The sequence below is a fragment of the Hyperolius riggenbachi genome, chromosome 12, assembly GCF_040937935.1.
Source record: "Hyperolius riggenbachi isolate aHypRig1 chromosome 12, aHypRig1.pri, whole genome shotgun sequence".
Lineage (NCBI taxonomy): Eukaryota > Metazoa > Chordata > Amphibia > Anura > Hyperoliidae > Hyperolius > Hyperolius riggenbachi.
The window spans coordinates 66,774,377-66,794,364 of NC_090657.1; the positions used below are offsets into that span (position 1 = coordinate 66,774,377).

The following is a 19,988-nucleotide window of genomic DNA, read 5'->3' on the forward strand; positions in this document are numbered from 1 at the left end:
GTTGGACTAAAGAATGTCCGCATGTCCGACATCACCCTGAAATCGCTGGAGCGTCCTGTCCTTGCCTGTGTGGACTTGGGAGGAGGAGGATTACTGCCAGTGGTACCTTGATTGCGTTGTGCTATCACATCACCCTTAAACGCATTGTAAAGCATCATTGACAGCTTGTTCTGCAAGTGCTGCATCCTTTCCGCCTTCTGTTAAGTTGTTAACAGGTCCGCCACTTTGTGCCTGTAACGAGGGTCTAGTAGCGTGGCCAGCCAGTACAGGTCATTCGCCTTGAGTTTTTTGATACAGGGGTCCCTCAACAGGCTGGACAACATGAAAGAGGCCATCTGCACAAAGCTGGATGCAGACGTACTCTCCATCTCCTCTTGCTCTTCCTGAGTGATGGCACGCAACTCCTCTTCCTCCCCCCAGCCACAAACAATACCCCTGTGACGGCTGCTGCGGTTGTTCTTCTTCCGCTGCCTCTTCCTCCTCCACAGAAACACCTTCCTCATCATCATCATCCAAGTCTGACTCCTCTCCTTCCCCACACGACTCCTCTTCTTCCTCCTCCTCCCCCCTCTGTGCTGCCGCAGGTGTTGAGGAAAAATCTGGTTCGGATGAAAATTGCTCCCAAGACTCCTTCTGTCGTAACTGTTCTCATTCACGCTCCTCCACAGCTGTATCCACCACTCTACGCATGGCACGCTCCAGGAAGTAAGCGTAGGGCATCAAGTCGCTGATGGTGCCCTCAGCGCGACTCACCAGTTTGGTCATCTGCTCAAAGGGCTGCATGATCCTGCATGCATTTCGCATCAGTGTCCAGTTGTTGGGCCACAACATCCCCATCTTCCCAGATTGTGTCCTTCTACTGTAATTATACAGGTACTGGGTGACAGCTTTCTCCTGGTCTAGCAGGAGAGAGAACATGAGCAGGGTGGAATTCCAGCGAGTCGGGCTATCGCAAATCATGCGTCTCACCGGCAAGTTGTTTCTACGCTGAATGTCCGCAAAGCATGCCATGGCCATGTAAGACCTCCTGAAATGCCCGCACAACTTCCTGGCCTGCTTCAGGACGTCCTCTAAGCCTGGGTACTTGGACACAAATCTTTGCACAACCAGATTCAGCACATGTGCAATGCAGGGTACATATGTCAGCTTCCCCAAATTCAACGCGGAAATGAGATTGCTGCCGTTGTCACATCCCACGTTGCTGATCTCCAGCTTGTGCGGGGTCAGCCATTGCTCCACCTGTTTGTTAAGAGCAGCCAGGAGAGCTGCTCCAGTGTGACTCTTCGCTTTGAGGCAAGACATGTCTAAGACGGCGTGACACCGTCGTACCTGGCATGCAGCATAGGCCCTGGGGTGTGGGGGCTGTGTAGCTGGAGAGGAGATCGCGGCACCAGCCAAGGAGGAGGAGGAGGATGACGACAGCGAAGAGGATGTAGCAGGAGTAGAGGAGGTGGCAGGAGGCCTGCCTGCAAGCCGTGGAGGTGTCATAAGTCGGTCCGCTGCGCAGCCACGTACTCCCTGCTTGCTGCCATCGGTCACCAGGTTGACCCAATGGGCTGTGTATGTAATGTAGCGGCCCTGCCCGTGCTTGGCAGACCAGGCATCCGTGGTCAGGTGGACCCTTGACCCAACGCTCTTTGCAATAGATGACACCACTTGCCTCTCAACTGCACGGTACAGTTTGGATATGACCTTTTGTGAAAAATAATTGCGGCCTGGTATCTTCCACTGCGGTGTCCCAATGGCCACAAATTTACGGAAAGCCTCTGACTCCACCAGCTTGTATGGTAATAGGTGGCGAGCTAATAGTTCTGCCACGCCAGCTGTCAGACGCCGGGCAAGAGAGTGACTGGCAGACATTTGCTTATTACGCTCAAATACTTCCTTTACAGACAGCTGGCTACTGCTGTGGGCAGAGGAGAAGGAACCGTTCAAGGGCAGAGTCGGTGTGGAGAAGTGTGGCTGTGAAGGTGCAAGGGAGAAAGCGGATGAAGATGATGCACCTGAAGGAGGAAGAGGAGAAGGAGGGTGGCTTTTCTATTGGGTGCTGCTTTTCCTCAGGTGTTCTTGCCATAGCTGTTTGTGCCTTTTCTCCAGGTGCCTTCGTAAGGCACTTGTTCCTTTGTGAGAGTTGGCCTTTCCACGGCTCAATTTTTGCTGGCAAAGACAACAGATGGCTTTGCTCCGATCTGAGACACACATGTTAAAAAATTTTCAAACCGCTGAGCCCCCCTGGGGAGATGGCGCTACGGTGGCATCAGCAGCTGACGTTGAAGGGCATGTTGGCTGGGTGTCCATAGCTGGCGATATATGGCGCCGGATACTGCCCCTAGCTGTTTCTGAGGATGAGCTCCCTCTGCTTCTATCATGGACTCGTCTCCTCCTACTCCTCTCTGACTCCCCCTCTGAACTGTCCCCCTGGTCATCCCCTCTATTGGGAACATACGTTGCATCCGTATAATCGTCATCATAATCCTCCTGCCCAGCTTCGCTTTACTCAGACACCTCCACAACTGCACCAACATCAGGTGGTTCATCATCCCCCTCCTCACACGTTACGTCCATACTATCGCCACCTAACTCAGACTATGAGGTGGTGTACCTGCGCCTTCTTCTTGTTTTTGCAGTAGTGGCTGTGAATCAGTGATTTCACCACCACCACCAAATAACTCCTGCGAAGTGTCAAATGCAGCGGATTTGGTACTTGTACTAGCGCTGGTGGCTGCGGGAGATGAGGTGTTCTGTGTTAAATAGTCAAGCACGTCGTGATCTGGGGAAGTGATGGCACGTGCCTTCTTCTGAGCACTGTACTTTGGGCCAGGTCCGCACGGAATCACAGCAACACCACCACGCACAGACCTGCCGGTGCCAGGTGGCCTTCCTCTGGGTCTGCCTCTACCTCTTCCTCTACCTGGTTTGTCCATTTTGTCCATCTCGGGGGGATGCTAGGTATATGCAGTGAGGTGAGTTCACTCAACACAAATGTAGTTAGATGCAGTGAGGTGGGTTCACTGAACAATAAAGGTAGTTAGATGCAGTGAGGTGGGTTCACTGAACAGTAAAGGTAGTTAGATGCAGTGAGGTGGGTTCACTCAACAATAAAGGTAGTTATATGCAGTGAGCTGGGTTCACTCAACACAACAGGTAGTTATATGCACTGAGCTGGGTTCACTCAACAATAAAGGTAGTTAGATGCAGTGAGGTGGGTTCACTGAACAGTAAAGGTAGTTATATGCAGTGAGCTGGGTTCACTCAACACAACAGGTAGTTAGATGCAGTGAGCTGGGTTCACTGAACAGTAAAGGTACTTAGATGCAGTGAGCTGGGTTCATTCAACACAACAGGTAGTTAAGGAAAGGTGGGGGGAAAGGCTGCGCAAGTGTCTAGTATAATATAATATATACTATAGTATAATATACTTTGCATGCAAACCATATTGGAAGCTAAAGTTCCTTCTAGTTTAATAAATGTTAGCACTTGTCTTGGATGCAGGGCATGCATTTTTCAGTCTGGCAGAGGTGGTGTATGCCTGTGCGATTAACCATTCAATTGCAGCATGTGTTTAGGGATGCGCAGCCTTTCTTCCCACCTTTCCTTAACTTTGTAACTATGTAACTGTCAGGTTGGCTGCTCCCAGCCCTTCCTTCTGAGTTTCCTGTTTGCATGATAAGTGGTAGCAGATTTGCATATGATTTGCATCTGAGTTGAATGTGAGGTGTGCAGGAAATCTATTTAGGTGCTACACACTGAGCTGGTGATCATTTCAGATGCAGCCTTAGTGGTATGCGCTGGCGTTCTCCTCGCACAACAGGTAGTTCGATGCAGTGAACTGGGTTCACTCAACACAAAGCTAGGTATATGCAGTGATGAGGTGGGTTAAGTAAACACAACAGGTACTGGGTATATGCAGTACTGGGTAGTACAATGTGCAGCTCCCTGTCACACACACAGGTAGTCACTGAATGTGCTGGGCTGCTGGCAGTGGCACACACACTATGAATTAGCAAGGCTGTGCATGCAACAAAAGTGTCAGTTTGACACACAGAAAAAAAAAAAGTACAGGATTAGCTCTGAAAAGAGCTGTTGAGGGGTGCTATAAAAGCAATAATAATCAGCCAGGAGCAAGCTAAGCAGCCAAGAACCTAACTAATCTTTCCCTAGGAGAACAATCTGCAGCAGCTCTCCCTAGTCTGTCTCATTGCAGGAGGCACGAGTGAGTGTAATGGCCGCCGGAGACTGCCTTATATAAGGGGGGGTGGGGCTCCAGGGTTTAGTGTAGCCTGACTGGATACAATGTGCCTGCTGACTGATGCAGAGGGTCAAAGTTGTCCCTCATAGTGCATTATGGGGCGAATCGAACTTCCGCAAAAGTTTGCCTGGTGTAGGCGAACGCGAACCACCAAAGTTCGCCTGGAACCGTTCGCCGGCGAACCGTTCGCTACATCTCTACTCCTGGCCTCAAGAGCTGAGATCCTCACACATTTTTGGCAGAGCTTAAAATTAGTTGATGTGACTGAATAAGGAAAGGTGCGGTTCACAGGGGTGTTCCTAGGGTCCTTGGAGATTGGGGGCACCTAGGGGAACTAGGTGGGGGTATATGCGGCGCGTGGCGAACATGGGCGAGGCCATGTGGTGCGTGGGCATGGGTGGGGCCAAATGTACATGAACTTAGCAGCGGTGTAAGCTATAGATAATGGGCCTGCCCATCGAAATATTGGATGGAGCCCCCTGTCCTTTATTTAGATAATTTACAATCAGTATAGGCATAGGTCAAAAATGTATACGTACATACAATTTTGATTGGTCAATCACTGACCAATTTTACCACCCCCGTGCAGTAAGTGGGCCAACAGACAATGGATTAGATAAACAGATCTAAAATTGGCTAATCAAAATTGTATGTGTGTACCAGGCTTTACAGCTAATACTGTACATACTGAAAGTAGCAGGGATCAGCAGACAATACATCTGGTGTACAATCAGTAAAGGCACAGAGTAACACCTTATACTGTACACACTGGAGGTAGATCAGCACACAGTGCAGGCACTAGAGATGGCCGGCGAACAGTTCCAGGCGAGCTTTGCGTGGTTCGCGTTCGCTGGCGAAGGCGAACTTTTGCGGAAGTTCGATTCACCCCATAATGCTCCATTAGGGTCAACTTTGACCCTCTACATCACAGTCAGCAGGCACATTGTAGCCAATCAGGCTACACTCAGTCCTGGGGCCACTCCCCCCTCCCTTATATTAGGCAGGCTCCATCGGCCATTACACTCACTCGTGTGCCTGCAATAGAAAGAGTAGGGCAAGCTGCTTCAGACTGTTTCTCCTAGGGAAAGATTAGTTAGGCTCTTGGCTTGTTAGCTTGCTCCTGGCTGATTGTTATTGCTAAAATAGCACCCCTCAACAGCTCTTTTGAGAGCTAATGTTCTCCTGATGTGTTTTTTTTTTGTGTTGTCCACTGACACTGACATTATACAGCCCTATCTGTTGCAGCTGGACCTTGGTAATTGTTATTACTGTGCCAGCCAGGCCCTGCCTAACTATCTATACTGGGACACCTACCTATGCCTAGCTAACTACTGGGACACCTACCTACCTGTACTGGATCTCCTACCTATGCCTAGCTAACTACTGAGGCACCTACCTATGCCTATCTACCTAAACTGGGACACCTACCTATGCCTACCTACCTATACTGGGTCTCCTACCTATGCCTAGCTAACTACTGAAGTATCTACCTATGCCTATCTACCTATACTGGGAAACCTACCTATGCCTACCTACCTATACTGGGTCTCCTACCTATGCCTAGCTAACTACTGAGGCACCTACCTATGCCTATCTACCTATACTGGGACACCTACCTATGCCTACCTACCTATACTGGGACTCCTACCTATGCCTACCTACATACAAGAAGATAATAAGGTCGTTGCTTCATTGTGGACAGAGCAAATTCGATCAGCTGGAAAGTCACTGTTGTTCTATCATTGAGCTACCACAGCCCGGCGACCATATGGGCTGGAAAACTGCCACGGCCTGCATTCTGGCCATGTTGCGCACCAGTCCAGCACGGCCGTCACTACGCAAACAGCTGTTTGCGGTGCGTTACATAGTGAGTTTGGTGTGTCAGTGTAAAGCAGTACTCTAATTACACCCCCTGATTGATGTATACACATACAAGATGTTTGAAAGCACTTTAGGTCTGCAATTTAGCATTCAATGTGATTTCTGCCCTTAAAACGCTGCTTTGCGTCAAATCCAGATTTTTCCCCGGGACTTGGTTTCTACTCCACACCGCCACCTGGGTGTCCAGGTGTTAGACCCCTTGAAACATGTTTTCCATCACTTTTCTGACCAGCATAAGTGTTTCTAGTTTTCAAAGTTCGCCTCCCCATTGAAGTCTATTGCGGTTCGCGAACATTCGCACGAACCGAACCTTCCGCAGAAGTTCGCGAACAGGGTTAGCGAAACGAAAATCGGAGGTTCGCGACATCTCTAGCAGGCACTAGAGAACAGCTTATACTGTACATACTGTCGGCAGCAGAGATCAGCATACTGCAGCTAGCGCTCCGAAAAATATGAGGATTACATTGCCGAAAAATGAGTGTGGTCATGGACCAGAATGTGGGTGTGGTCACGGGTGGAGACAATGAACTTACATGAACTTAGCAATGGTGGGACATTAGATTAGGACAGTGGTGGCGAACCTTTTGGAGACTGAGTGCCCAAACTGCAACCCAAAAGTCACTTATCGCAAAGTGGCAACAGCAATTTAAACTAAATACTGTACAAACGTTTTAACTAATACATGAACATTATGGAAAATCCAAGTTGAAAATAAACTGTAAAGATAAACAATTTCATCCATCCTACTCCTGAAAAATGTATTCATTTTTTTAGAACCTCCCAGTTTTATTTTCTGTTTTAAAAAGCTAAAAAAGTAGGTTTAATGCTATTGTCTCATATGATGATGATTCAGCTTTTCCCATAGTTTCGCAGTTAGCAATCATGTGACCCCCAACAAGACAAATTCAGCAATCATGAGGCCCCCCATCAAGACAAATTCAGCAATCTTGAGGCCCCTATCAAGACAAATTCAGCAATCATGAGGCCCTCAACAAGATAAATTCAGCAATCATGAGGCCCACAACATGACAAATTCAGCAATTATGAGGCCCCAAACAAATCATGAGGCCCCCAACAAGACAAATTCAGCAGTCATGAGGCACATAAATAGACAGCATTTCACATAAATAGGCAGAATTCCCCCTTAATATGGTAGACATATCTCACCAGGCAAAACTGTTTTTGGCTGGATTGGGGATGATGTGTGGGCTGAAAGGCCTGGCAGTGATGCTGTGGCCGATGCTGTGGCTGGGTTGGTTGGCGGTGATGCTGGGACCTGGCTGGCGGTAATGCTGGGTTGTTGAAGTAAATGCTGGTCTGACTGGTGGTGATGCTGTGGCCTTTTTGACAGTGATTCTGGGCTGGTTGGCTGGTGGTGATGCTGGGCTGGCTGGCCTGGATAGTTTAGGTAGCACCAGGAGTCCCCCAGTTTAGGTAGTGACAGAAGCTCCTCAGGTTAGGTAGTGAGTGACAGGTGCTCCCCAAGTTAGGTAGTGAGTGACAGGGATCCCCAGGTTAGGTAGTGAGTGACAGGCACCCCCCAGGTTAGGTAGTGAGTGACAGGCGCCCCCCAGGTTAGGTAGTGAGGTACAGGGACCCCCAGGTTAGGTAATGAGTGACAGGGACCCCCAGGTCAGGTAGTGAGTGACAGGTGCCCCCCAGGTTAAGTAGTGAGTGATAGTGACCCCCAGGTTAGGTAGTGAGTGACAGGGACCCCCAGGTTAGGTAGTGAGTGACAGGGACCCCCAGGTTAGGTAGTGAGTGACAGGGACCCCCAGGTTAGGTAGTGAGTGACAGGGACCCCCAGGTTAGGTAGTGAGTGACAGGCGCCCCCCAGGTTAGTTAGTGAGTGACAGGCACCCCCCAGGTTAGGTAGTGAGTGACAGGTGCCCCCAGGTTAGGTAGTGACAGGCGCCCCCAGATTAGGTAGTGAGTGACAGGCGCCCCCCAGGTTAGGTAGTGACAGGAGCCCCCCAGGTTAGGTAGTGAGTGACAGGCACCCCCCAGGTTAGGTAGTGAGTGACAGGGACCCCTCACTCACCTCCCAGCAGCAGCAGCTTCAGACATCAATCAGCGGGCAACCCAACCAGACCAGTTAGAGCGGGCGCACGGACGCACCACGCTCTATATGCGGAAGTGATGTCACTTCTGCATATCAGTGCCAGGGGAGACAGCAGGGCACTCCAATAGATTGGGGGCACCCGCTGACATGTTGGGGGCACAGGCCCCCCTAAAATAGGGCAGGCGACGCCCCTGGCGGTTCATCAAGTAGAACATAAAATTCTCAATTTTTCTGTCCATCCTAAATACTGGCATGGCTACGGTCCTCGAGGACTGAAGTTGGACATCCCTACTATAGCCAAACTCATTACCGAAGTGTTTACTCATGCCACAGTTTACCGTAGAGCCCAAGTCATTGGCAATCAGTTTTGGCATACTCAGCACTTCATGCTAACACTATTCCAAACAGCTGAGCCACATCCAACGAGAGGGAACGCCTTGGGTCCTTTGGAGCCTCCCCATTCCTCTCAGCCCCCCCCCCCCCCGTTCCAGCGCTGGCTCCCCCTTCAAATCTCCTGCCACAGAAGGCTTTGGAAGTCTTTGGGAGCCTGAGTGCTCCCGAAGATGGGGGGCTTCGTACTGCGCATGCAGAGAGTGTGCTTGCGAAGTAGAGCAGCCTGTGTTCAGGAGCACTAGGGTTCTCGAAGACTTCTGAAGCCTCCCTCAGTGGCAGAGAACATTCTTCAATGCATCGGTTTAAGACTGCTAGCAAGGGGAGCCAGCATTGGAACAAGGGGAGAGGTACATGAAGGCTCTATAGGACCCAGAGCAGGGGGCGTTGCTAGGATCCTGAAAGATCCATGGCACCGAGAAAAAGGAGAAAGTGGAGAAAACGGGCATGGCCATGACACAATATGGGCAAAGCCAACTGTAATAAAACAATGTACAGGCAATGGGCCCGAGTTTCCTCCCAAAGTGACCCAAAAGATAAAACAACGTCTCTCCCCCATCCAAAAAAATCAAACCCACACATAAGACAGTGCCCCCTGCTCCCCCAAAAAATACATAAGAATACAGCGGTTTAACAGGAGATTCTCATGTGCAGAATATACATTTGCAGAAACTGCATGATGCTATCGTGGCTACAATTACTAGGTAATTACCGGTAGTGTTGATTCAGGGCTTTTATCTGATTGCCATCTGAAGTCGAGAAGGAATCTTTTTCCCTTTTGGGGCGAATTGGACCATGCCTTGTAAGGTTTTTTTTTTTGCCTTCCTCTAGATCAACAGGGATATGTGAGGGTGCATGCTAGTGTTGTACTTTATTCTCTGATTGAACTCGATGGACGCATGTCTTTTTCAACCCAAATAACTATGTAAATATTTAACATCAGGATATACAGTGGGATGCCAAAGTATGGGCAACCTTGTTAATTTTCATGATTTTCCTGTATAAATTGTTGGTTGTTACGAGTTAAATATATCATATAGGAGACACACACAGTGATATTTGAGAAGTGAAAAGAAGTTTATTGGCTTTACAGAAAATGTGCAATAATTGTTTAAACAAAATTGGGCAGGTGCATAAATTTGGGCACCACAAAAAAGAAATGAAATCAATACTTAGTAGATCCTCTGTAACATTTGGTGAGGCAGCTGCGGCGAACGTCACCGCCACCGCAGCTGCCTCTGTGCCCATGTTCATCTCACTACCCGTACCTCAGGCGTCTAGCACGCCAAGGACGGGTATATCGGGGCCCCATAAGGTCGCATTGACGCGTGCGCGCGCGCACCGTCACGACCTTTATGCGAGGAAGAGGCGGCTCAGCTGACCGGAGGGTCAGTTGACGTCACGCCAGGCGCCCATCGCTCCTGATTGGCCAGGCACAGGGGGGGCGTGCCTCAGGCTCTCCTCTGGCTCTTAAGCCCGGAGGATTCATTCATCGGGTGTCTGGCGTTGCGAATGCCTCGTGTGAGCACTCAGACCTAGTCAGGTTCCTGCGCATGATAGATGTATATGCAGTGTTTGCTATATACATCTATCTATAGTTAGTTATTGTATTTGATTATATGTGTATGACTGCTAGCTCTGTTTGACTACCCTCCTGTTTAGTGATTCTGTACTTTAGCCTATCTGATCTTCCTGCCGACTCTGCCTGATTACCGTTTACTCTCTGCCTTCTGATTCTGTACTATATCTGCCCGCCTGTTGCCGAACTCGATTTTGTCTGACCTCTCTACTCACCAGTGAGCCCTCGTCACTGGTGAGGTGTTCGCTGTACTGACAGTGCCCGCCAGCCCCTCTGGCGAGCTCTTGCCATAGCTGTCAGTAATTAGGTAGGTTCCAATGAGAGTCTAGATTCTGGTTGAAGGTATTGCGGACCATTCCTCTATAGTGATGGCCCGAACGGTTCGCATGCGGACTTATTCGCGTGAACATTGCGGGTTCGCATTTGAACTTTTTGCGAGTTCGACACACCCCCTATACTACATCATTGGGCTAAACTTTGACCCTCTACATCACAGTCAGCAGACACATGGCAGCCAATCAACTCTCCAACTGAAGTGGAGAGATCTAGAGATGAGTGTTGTACAGACGTTGATTGGCAATCGTGTACACCCTGTATATTAGCACAACTCCTTTTAATTTAATTTATATTTTATCTAGTTGCTCTCGTTTTATCTTTTTATTATTGTTATTATCATTATTACTATTATCATTATATATACTATATATATATGTTTTTATGTATATTCTACCTTATGTGTTTTAGGCTCCTATTGATCCAGCCTACACTATATGTATGTTCATATACTATATGTATGTCTGTATAATTGTATTCTTATCTTTTTATCTTTTCTTTTCATTTGTGTACCCCCATTACATATTACAGTCCTCCGTATCTATTATGCATTTATTCAGCCCCACACAGGCGGGCATAGAGGGATGGGTGCTGTGTCCCACACACCAATCAGCCTATATTATATCCTATTCAGTGGCGTGTTGCATAGAGGGCGGCAATATCCAATTTGACCACTAGATGGGGTACATGGAATGCATAATACACACTCATACGTGTAAACCTTTTCTACGCCGCAATTTCATCATTTAATCTATTGGTGTTATCTAAAACTCCTTTTATTTACAAATAGTTGCCCTTAACCTGCTATTATATTACATCTTGGGCTCTAACAACATGCCGTTCTGGCATTAGCCCTTATGTGACGTTTTTCCGCCTGTTGCGGAACAACACCCTCAACTGACATGGCCGCTTGAGGCACATGCCCTGAGATGACATACATCCGCCCAAAGCCAGGAGCCAATGGGTGGGCGGATGTTAGCGTCCATTTCCGCTATCGGCGGTGCACACCCATCTGTGGCTGCTGCTGTCACTCGCAATTGTAAGGGTATTTAGAAGCTAGCGTGCCGCCCGTTCGTGACGGAGGCGCCACGCTAGTACTGACAACTACTGGGTAAGTCAATTATCTTTATCATTACTGTCCCCCATTGCTTATAATACAGCTTTACCATTACTGCTCCCCACTGCTCATAATACAGCTTACGTCTAACACGCTTATGGCAGCTCCCCAGCCATGAGTAAGTTACTCTTCCTACCACACAGGACCTCCCTTATCTCCGCTATTATTTTTACCTCTGCTGCCCCCCCCCCTTTTTTTCTTCCAGGAGCCATTCCCTTTCCCCCCCCCCCCTCCCCCCCCCCCCCCCCCCCCCGTGTTCTTTCCCTCTGAGTCTATATACATCCCTTTCATAAGCCAATTGACATTTACCATTTACTATATAATGGATACTATGCTTCACCCTATATGCATGTGTGTGTGTATATATATATGTGTACATACATATGGATATACAATTGGTCCCTCTAATAAACCTAGCCCAAACAACTTTTCTCTGTTTGCCAATGATTCTAATGATGGATTAAATGCGAAGTATTACTCACTTGATAATATGAAAAGAAAGTATACCAGTGATAATCGTTAATTAATCTAATAATGTTTTAACTCTAAAAGGATTGACCAGCTATACTCGTTTTTTATTCATATGTGTTTTTGGCTACTAAAAAACCAACATGATACGGTTGGATTATGTTGTCAACTTGAACTAGTGTTCCTATGTTGGATCACGATGAGTCATTGCTTTTTGCACATTGTCTTTTGCACCTGTTGTATGCATTTTCCCTGTTTTTATTATTTTTTTGTATTTCTTCTGTTTCCAGTTGCTCCTGTGTTTATGTGTTTTGCCTGATGAAGCGGGCTTGTGTCCCGTGAAACGCGTTGCAGATTGTGTTTTTTTTGGGAGCTTGAAATTGAATAAAAACTTATATCTTGACCATATACAGTGGTTGACTGATTCCTGTAGGGGAGGCATATCCACCAGTGCCGCCCACATTTTATTTGGTTTTAATTGGCAATCTTTTTATCCTGCTGGCGCCTCTGTTTTCTTTCATTACATGATCATCCACCTGGTGGATAGGTGTGGACACCTTTTTTTCTTCTATACAGAGAGCGACTTTTTAACCTGAGCGGGGACAGGTCTAATCTCCCCGTCTGTGCTATAAGTGGTTGCCTGAACGTGGCAACCCACACTTGTGAGTATAATTCTACTCTTTTACTTTGATGCCAACTGTTTCTACTATATTACACTATCGGGGGCTCTCGATTGTTCCTTTCTTCTCTCCCTACATGGCAGCCAATCAAGCTGCACTCCCTCCTGGAGCGCCCCCCCCTTTATAAAAGGCAGCAGCGTTGGCCATTTTCTCACTCTGCAGTCTGCTGCTCTGTTAGTGAGATAAGGGAGAGAGGTTGGTGCAGAGATAGGGAAAGCTTAGTTAGGCTCTTGTTAGGCTTGTTAGCTTGCTCCTTGCTGATTCTTATTGCTAAAAAGCCCCCCAAAACAGCTCTTTTGAGAGCTAATGTTCTTGTGATGTGTTTTTTTTTTTTTTGGTGTGGCCCACTGACACTGCATTATACAGCCCTGTCTGTCGCAGCTGGCCCTTGCTAATTGCTATACTGCGCCAGGCCCAGCACATTCAGTGCCACCTGTTCACTGCATCTGTGTGTGTGACAGCTGCACATTTGTAATACCAGTCACTGCATACCTTTTCACTGCACACTTCATCCCCCCCCCCCCCCCCCATATGGACAAAACAGTCAGAGGCAGGCCACCCGCCAAGTCTGTTCGAGGTCATGCTGTCGTGATTTCGTGCGGCCCTGGACCAAAGTACAGTGTTCAGAAGGCACATGCCATCAACCCCCAAGATTGTCAGGACGTAGTTGACTATTTAACACAGAACACCTCATCTTCCTCAGCTTCCGGACGGAACCGTGACATATCTTCCTCCTCCTGCTCTGATTCTGGCACCCCACTTAAAGAGTAACTGTCAGGCTGCAGAAGCTAATTTAAACCTCTATTCTCCTGTGTTAAACAGTTTAGAAGGAAGCCCAAAAGCCATTAGTGAAGATAAAAATCTCAGTTACCTTTGATGTGTGCTTATCTTAAAGGCTGTTATAGACCCATAAGGACGCAAGCCGCATACTAAACTGCAAAGCATTCTGGGGCCCTCCCCTCGGCTGCTAATGAGAGGTTACAGCAGCTTCTAATCAGTCCAGCGCGTAGCACTGATAAATCTCCGGGCAGAGTACACTGCAGGAGTCAGCTATTGTTCCTAGCCACATGGCTCATTAATATTCACTGCACACTGTGTTGTTCAAGTACCAGCTTTTCTGTGATCAGGAAGCAGGCAGGACATGACGACACATTTGACAGAAAAACATGGAGCCTGCCATGAGCTGTCAGGAGCATCTATCTCTGCATATACTATATACAAATTCTGTGAAATCCAAACGTGGACAGTGAAATGCATATGTAATGTAAGTACAGCCAATCTTTAGCTACTGATATATGTGTTTATTTTCTCTGAGACCTTATACCTAACAGCTCCTCTTTAACACTCAGTCGGCCACCACCACCAAAGTGCCATCATCCCAGGCCTCAGCGGTGTGGAAATTTGTTGTGTGTCTGCCTCAGATGAGTGCTTATGCCATCTGTACTATCTGCTACTGAAAATTGAGCCATGGGAAGACCCAGACCCACGTAGGGACAACTTCCTTACGAAGGCACATGATGACAAAGCACTAACTGCAATGGGATGACCACCTGAGGAAAAGAAGCACACAAAAGCAAAGCCACACACCGCAGTGGAAGATACCAGGCCGCAATTATTTCTCAAAAAATGGTGATACCCAAACTGTACCGTGAAGCTGAAAGGCAAGTTGTGTCATTTCTGGCATACAACGTTGGGTCAAGGGTCCATCTGACCATGGATGCTTGGTCTGCAAAGCACGTTCAGGCCTGCCCGAAGACTAAGTCAGTCCCCACACACAGCATCTCTGCCTGCACGCCGTGTGACTACCTGCCCCACTAAGTCGATCCCCACACAGCATCTCTGCCTGCACGCTGTGTGACTGCCTTCTCCGCCACCACCAACAGGGTCCACCAGGACTCCAGGCGGATTCTTGAATTTTTAAGGCTGCTACTAGCAGCGGCCGCTTACAAGAACAATAATCATTTTTTCTGGTGCATGTACATGCCTGCCCAATTTTTCTGCCGGCACTGTGGCTGCAACAAAACAAAAAGGCATGTACATGTATTTGTGTCACCACATAAGAAAATATATATAAAATACTGTTGATGTGGTATAGGACCCCAATTAAGCTGCATAAGTGGTTCCCAACGGTATCCCCATATTGTTGGAGAGAATGTGGCGAGCTTGGATCCCTATTTCATATCTTATGGGACTGCCCTTATATTAAGAACTTTTGGGAGGATGCCATTCAACTTATATTTCATCATACTAATTTAGTGGTCCCTAGTGACCCCTGGTACTGTATCCTGGCAAAACCCATCCCAAAAGTAAAACCACACGTTCAACGTCTGTTAAACCATTACCTTACAGCCGCTAGATGTTTAATAGCCAAACATTGGAGAGATCCTCATATCCCATCCAGAGCTGAGGTTTTGGCTAAGTTGTCCCATGTTTACAAGATGGAATTGCTTACTGCTAGATTATCAGATAAACAATTACAATTTGATAAAATTTGGGGAGTATCTAGCTTCCATGCCTCCACCTGAAGGTGCCACAGATAACCCCCTGGCTTAACCTTCCATCCAGAGGTGGCAATGGGACACTTGGCAATATATCCGCCCTGACTCCTTTTCTATCTCTCCCCTCTCCCTGATGTGAGGACTGATACTTCACATCAGATTTTTTCTTTTCTTCTCTATCTCTCTATTCTTTATCTTTTATCTTCTTTCTTTCTACCCACTCTATATCTTTCTCTAGGTAAAATATGTCATTCTAAAATGAAGGTGGCTTGTCCAAATGTGCTTTAGCATACCTCAAGCGGCTCTATTTGTGCTGTGGGCTTCCTCTGCATCACTATCGCATACAGCATCCCCTTGTGTAAAATGCGCCAAATGGTTGAATGATGCATAGTGACTCTAACTACAGCAAGATGATGTTGTAGGTCTTTGGTGCTGGTCTGTGGGTTGACTCTGGCTGTTCTCACCATTTGCTGCTTCTGTCTATCCGAGATTTTTCTTGGTCTGCCACTTCAAGCCTTAACTTGAACTAAGTCTGTGGTCTTCCATTTCCTCATTATGTTTCTAACTGTGGAAACAAACAGCTGAAATCTCTGAGACAGCTTTCTGTATCCTTCCCCTAAGCCATGATGGCGAACAATCTTTGTCTTCAGGTCATTTGAGAGTTGTCTTGAGACCCCCATGTTGCTACTCTTCAGAGAAATTTTAAAAAAGGAGGGAAACTTACAACTGACTCCCTGAAATACTCTTTCATAATTAGATTCACCTGTGTATGAAGGTCAGGGGTCACTGAGCTTACCAAGACAATTTGAGTTCCAATAATTAGTTATAAAGGTTTTGGAATCAATAAAATGACAATAGTGCCCAAATTTAAGCACCTGCCTAATTTTATTTTAACAATTATTGCACACTTTCACGTCATTTCACTTCTCAAATATAACTGTGTGTGTCTCCTATATGATATATTTAACTGACATTTTTTATCGTAACAACCAACAATTTATACAGGAAAATCATGATAACAAACGTTCGCATCCCCCTGTATATGGGGTCCATGATACCTAACGGTGATATCTAGAATGTACTGCAAAATTGCATTGCTTATTTAATTAACCATGCAGTTCAATTTTCCCAGGATTTCTGTGATAACATTTATATTTAAAACTTTTTTTTTTCCTGTAACTTGCCAAAATGTGTCAAGCAAGGGTCTAGTATACAGTGCAGGAGAGTATTGATGTGTATGCATGTTTATACTGTTCAGTGTTCACAGCATGTTTTTATGGACGGATATATCTGTCCATACCGCTAGGGAGGTTAAAAGTTTGTTCACCTGAAACTGGCACTGATTCATGGTGGAACACAATGCCAGGTTTTCAAAACAGTGAGGCAGATATGTTGTTGTATATGTTTGTTTTTTTTTTATATAAAAAGGTTAATGATTGCATGCAAAAAGGAGAAAAAATATTGTGCCGGTTGAAGCTACCGTATGCCATTTATTGTATTGTTTATATATTTGTTTGATCTCCTTTTCATTCCTTTTCTCCATAATACTCCAGGTCAGAGCGAGAATGTCTCATCCAGTTGTAAAAAGGTACGTTTGTTTATTTACTACTCATTAAAGTGTGTATATATATACTATGCAGCAGCTATGAATTTTCTAAGCTGACTAACGTAAAATTGCATTTCTTCAGAAGTCTGGAGCCTTTACTTTACGGAATTTCTAGACAATCTGTACCCCAATCTCATTGTATGAATAATTTGCTGAAATAAGCAAGCACTTTGTTATTCATCTTTTAATACCCAAATAGTAATGGTGATGTCTAGGAGAACTCATTGAGAACTATGTGATTTGTTTGATCAGCTGATAGGTTTGCAAAGCTCTGATTTGCTGTGTTCTCATCCTGATTTAGCACATGATCATGACTAGCAAATCAGAGACTTACATATCTATCACTTGATCAAACTGATCACATGCTTCTCCATGAGTTCTCCTAGACATGACCATCAGTATACAGCAGAGATAATTGGCAGAGCATCCTAAAATCAGGACGCATCTGAATGACTACTAGCCCAGCTGTGCAGAGCCTTTTATAGGCAAACTGCACCCCTTGCATTTAAAAAAGATTCTACAAATTTACAATAATGGAGGATGTTAGCTTCCAAAACAGTTTGCGTGCAAAATATTCCGTACTAGACTTTTTCACATTGTACTGTTTTGTATAAACAAACTGCAAACGTGGCGCTATATCAGGTGACTTGGCTGCCGATTGAACATCCGATCATCGAATTGAATGAAAATTGGTGCCACCAAGTGCATGCCCGACTGACAATGCGACCAATTTCGAGACGAAAATTGGTCCCATTCTTGATCGCGCATGCTGCAAGATGTTTAACCGACTTGCTTGATCGTTTGCACGGTGGGAACGGTGTGCAATTTCATGATGATCCACAAATGCAACAAAACCCCCGATGCTGTCTCATAATGTAAAATGTCCCTTCGGTGCCCAGTGTAAAGTTTACATTACCTGTCCTCGGGCTGCGCTTGTCCCTTCGCTGCACTTGGCGCATTCTCCTCTCCATACACGCAGCCCCGCGTGGGTTCCTAGTAAGAGCACAGGCACCCTTAATAGGAAACCACATGAGGCGCGCGTGTATGCAGGAGGAATCCCCGAAGCCAGCGGGGGACAAGTGCAGGCCGCGGACAGGTAATTTATACTTTACACTGGGCACTGGGGGGGAGGCACGCACGACACATTTTATATTAGGAGACAGCATCGGTGCAGCAAGGCGGCGCACAAGACCGAATCCATATTGATTTCAGTATAAAATTATTTGGGAATCGGCTTGCAGTGTATGGGCAGTTGGCAGATCTCTCTCTAATAAGTTTTCATTAGAGAGAGATTTATCTCTTGGTCGAATCTGCCCATACATCGCTAGATGTACCTTAACTGAGGTAAAGGAGTTAATACTTTTTACACAGAAAGTTGAATTGGAGAAACTGTCTCACAATGCACATTAGTAAGGATGAGCATGCAAGATCTAGGAGTTTGATCTCATGGCCAAAAAAAACAAATGGAGTGGTAACCCCCTGGAAAACGTCAAATGGTGACTCAAAATGCATACATACGTGGCGCCATTGCACAGCATGCTCTTGAGGTGAGGGGGCCAGGGACACTCCTAAGGACTCTTTCACACCAGATCCCTTTTTCAGCGTTTTAACGCAAAGTCTATAGACTTTAATTTTACCTTTCACACCCGACGCTGCGTTTTGATGCGTTGCGGTACGACGCATCCCGGCGCAATTTTATCGTCGGGAATCGGCGTTTCCCCGTCGGGTTAATTGATACTACTGCCGCTACTCAACGTTGCTTCGCAGGTTCTCGATAGCAGCCGCAGGCTAGTAAAACGCGTGCAGGAGAATGGCTCCTGCACGCGTTGTAGATGTGTAACAGGCCTAAAGAAAGCGGCCGCCAGTTTAGGAGGGAGCCCTAGGAGTCGAGCCTGGGAAGGGGGGCGGGGTTGGGAATTAGGGAGTGGGGCCAGACGGGATGCCGCTCCATGGCCTATGCTGCCTGATGAACCAGTTTCACCTGGCGTCATGAGCCACCCTTCCCTGATCAGTATACATGAACATATCCGGTGAATAGCAATAATTTTTCCACTCCAGTCTAAAAGTCTTTGCTAGGAACACATTGTACTGTTTTGTATAAACAAAAATTGTAACTGAGGTATAATAAAGTTTGGAGTCAATCCTTTTCACACAGAAAGTTAATTCTGATCAAAAGAAATATTGTTCACTCCACATTAATGAACCAATCTTTAATTCCTATCTATCACAACCAACAAGAAAATCCAAATTTTGGTTTGACAAAAATCCAATCGGACGACTATTTTTGTAAACGTTCGTAAATGATTGTGCCTATCAACCAAGATTATTTACAACCAATCTGATCAGAATTTCCAACTGCTCTAACGATTTTTTGCTAGAAATTGTATCAGTGGCCACCTTAAGGATGAGCATGCAAGATCTATGAGTTTCATCTCGCAGCAAAAAAACAAACAATGGTAACCCCCTGGGTTAAAATATGCCCCAAGGAAAATGTCAAATGGTGACACGAAATGCATACATATGTGGAGCCACTGCACAGCACGTTCACGATGCCCCATAGCAACATTTTCATGGGACCATCATATCTAGGCACTCTTGAGCAATGCTACCTGTCCCCACACTATGAATATGATTTGATTGGTCAATTTACATTCTCATGCAATGCACACTGTGTATAGTCCATGAGCACTGAGACAAAGTCAGAGGGTGGAGCAACAAAGCAAAGTTAATGGTGAACACATCAAGTACCATCTGGGCCCCCTCTTCTCCAAGGCCCCATAGCAGTTGCTATGGCTACTTTTTGCCAGTACAAACTAGGTACCCATCTCTATGATGTGGCCTGGGCTCAAGAACTCCGTAGAGGCACAGTCATGCAGATGTGAAAAAAGCTGGACTGTGGCCTTTGATGTCCAGATGTTAAGCCTGTAGGGATATCTACTCACGAATCAGCTCCAATGCCCCAATCTAATTCCACACACTTCACCCTATGTGGCGTGTCCCCGCTTGAACGGTAGGTGAAGAGACAACACCTGCCCGACTTCAGTTACAACCAGGCCTTTGGTGTGCAAGCTATTGGAGCTGAATGCAGGGTGAGCAAATAAGCTTGCAGGCCAAACAAGGAAACA

At 46.5% G+C, this 19,988-nt stretch overlaps 1 protein-coding gene across 1 annotated transcript in view; it reads left to right on the top strand.

Annotated features, from left to right (window-relative positions):
• LOC137540944 (deoxynucleoside triphosphate triphosphohydrolase SAMHD1-like) overlaps positions 1 to 19,988 on the top strand; it is a 372,279-nt gene that overhangs the window by 116,045 nt on the left and 236,246 nt on the right. The window contains exon 4 of the mRNA XM_068262118.1: positions 16,811 to 16,845. Within this exon, the coding sequence (XP_068118219.1) occupies positions 16,811 to 16,845 (35 nt within the window). The remainder of the gene's footprint in view (positions 1 to 16,810; positions 16,846 to 19,988) is intronic.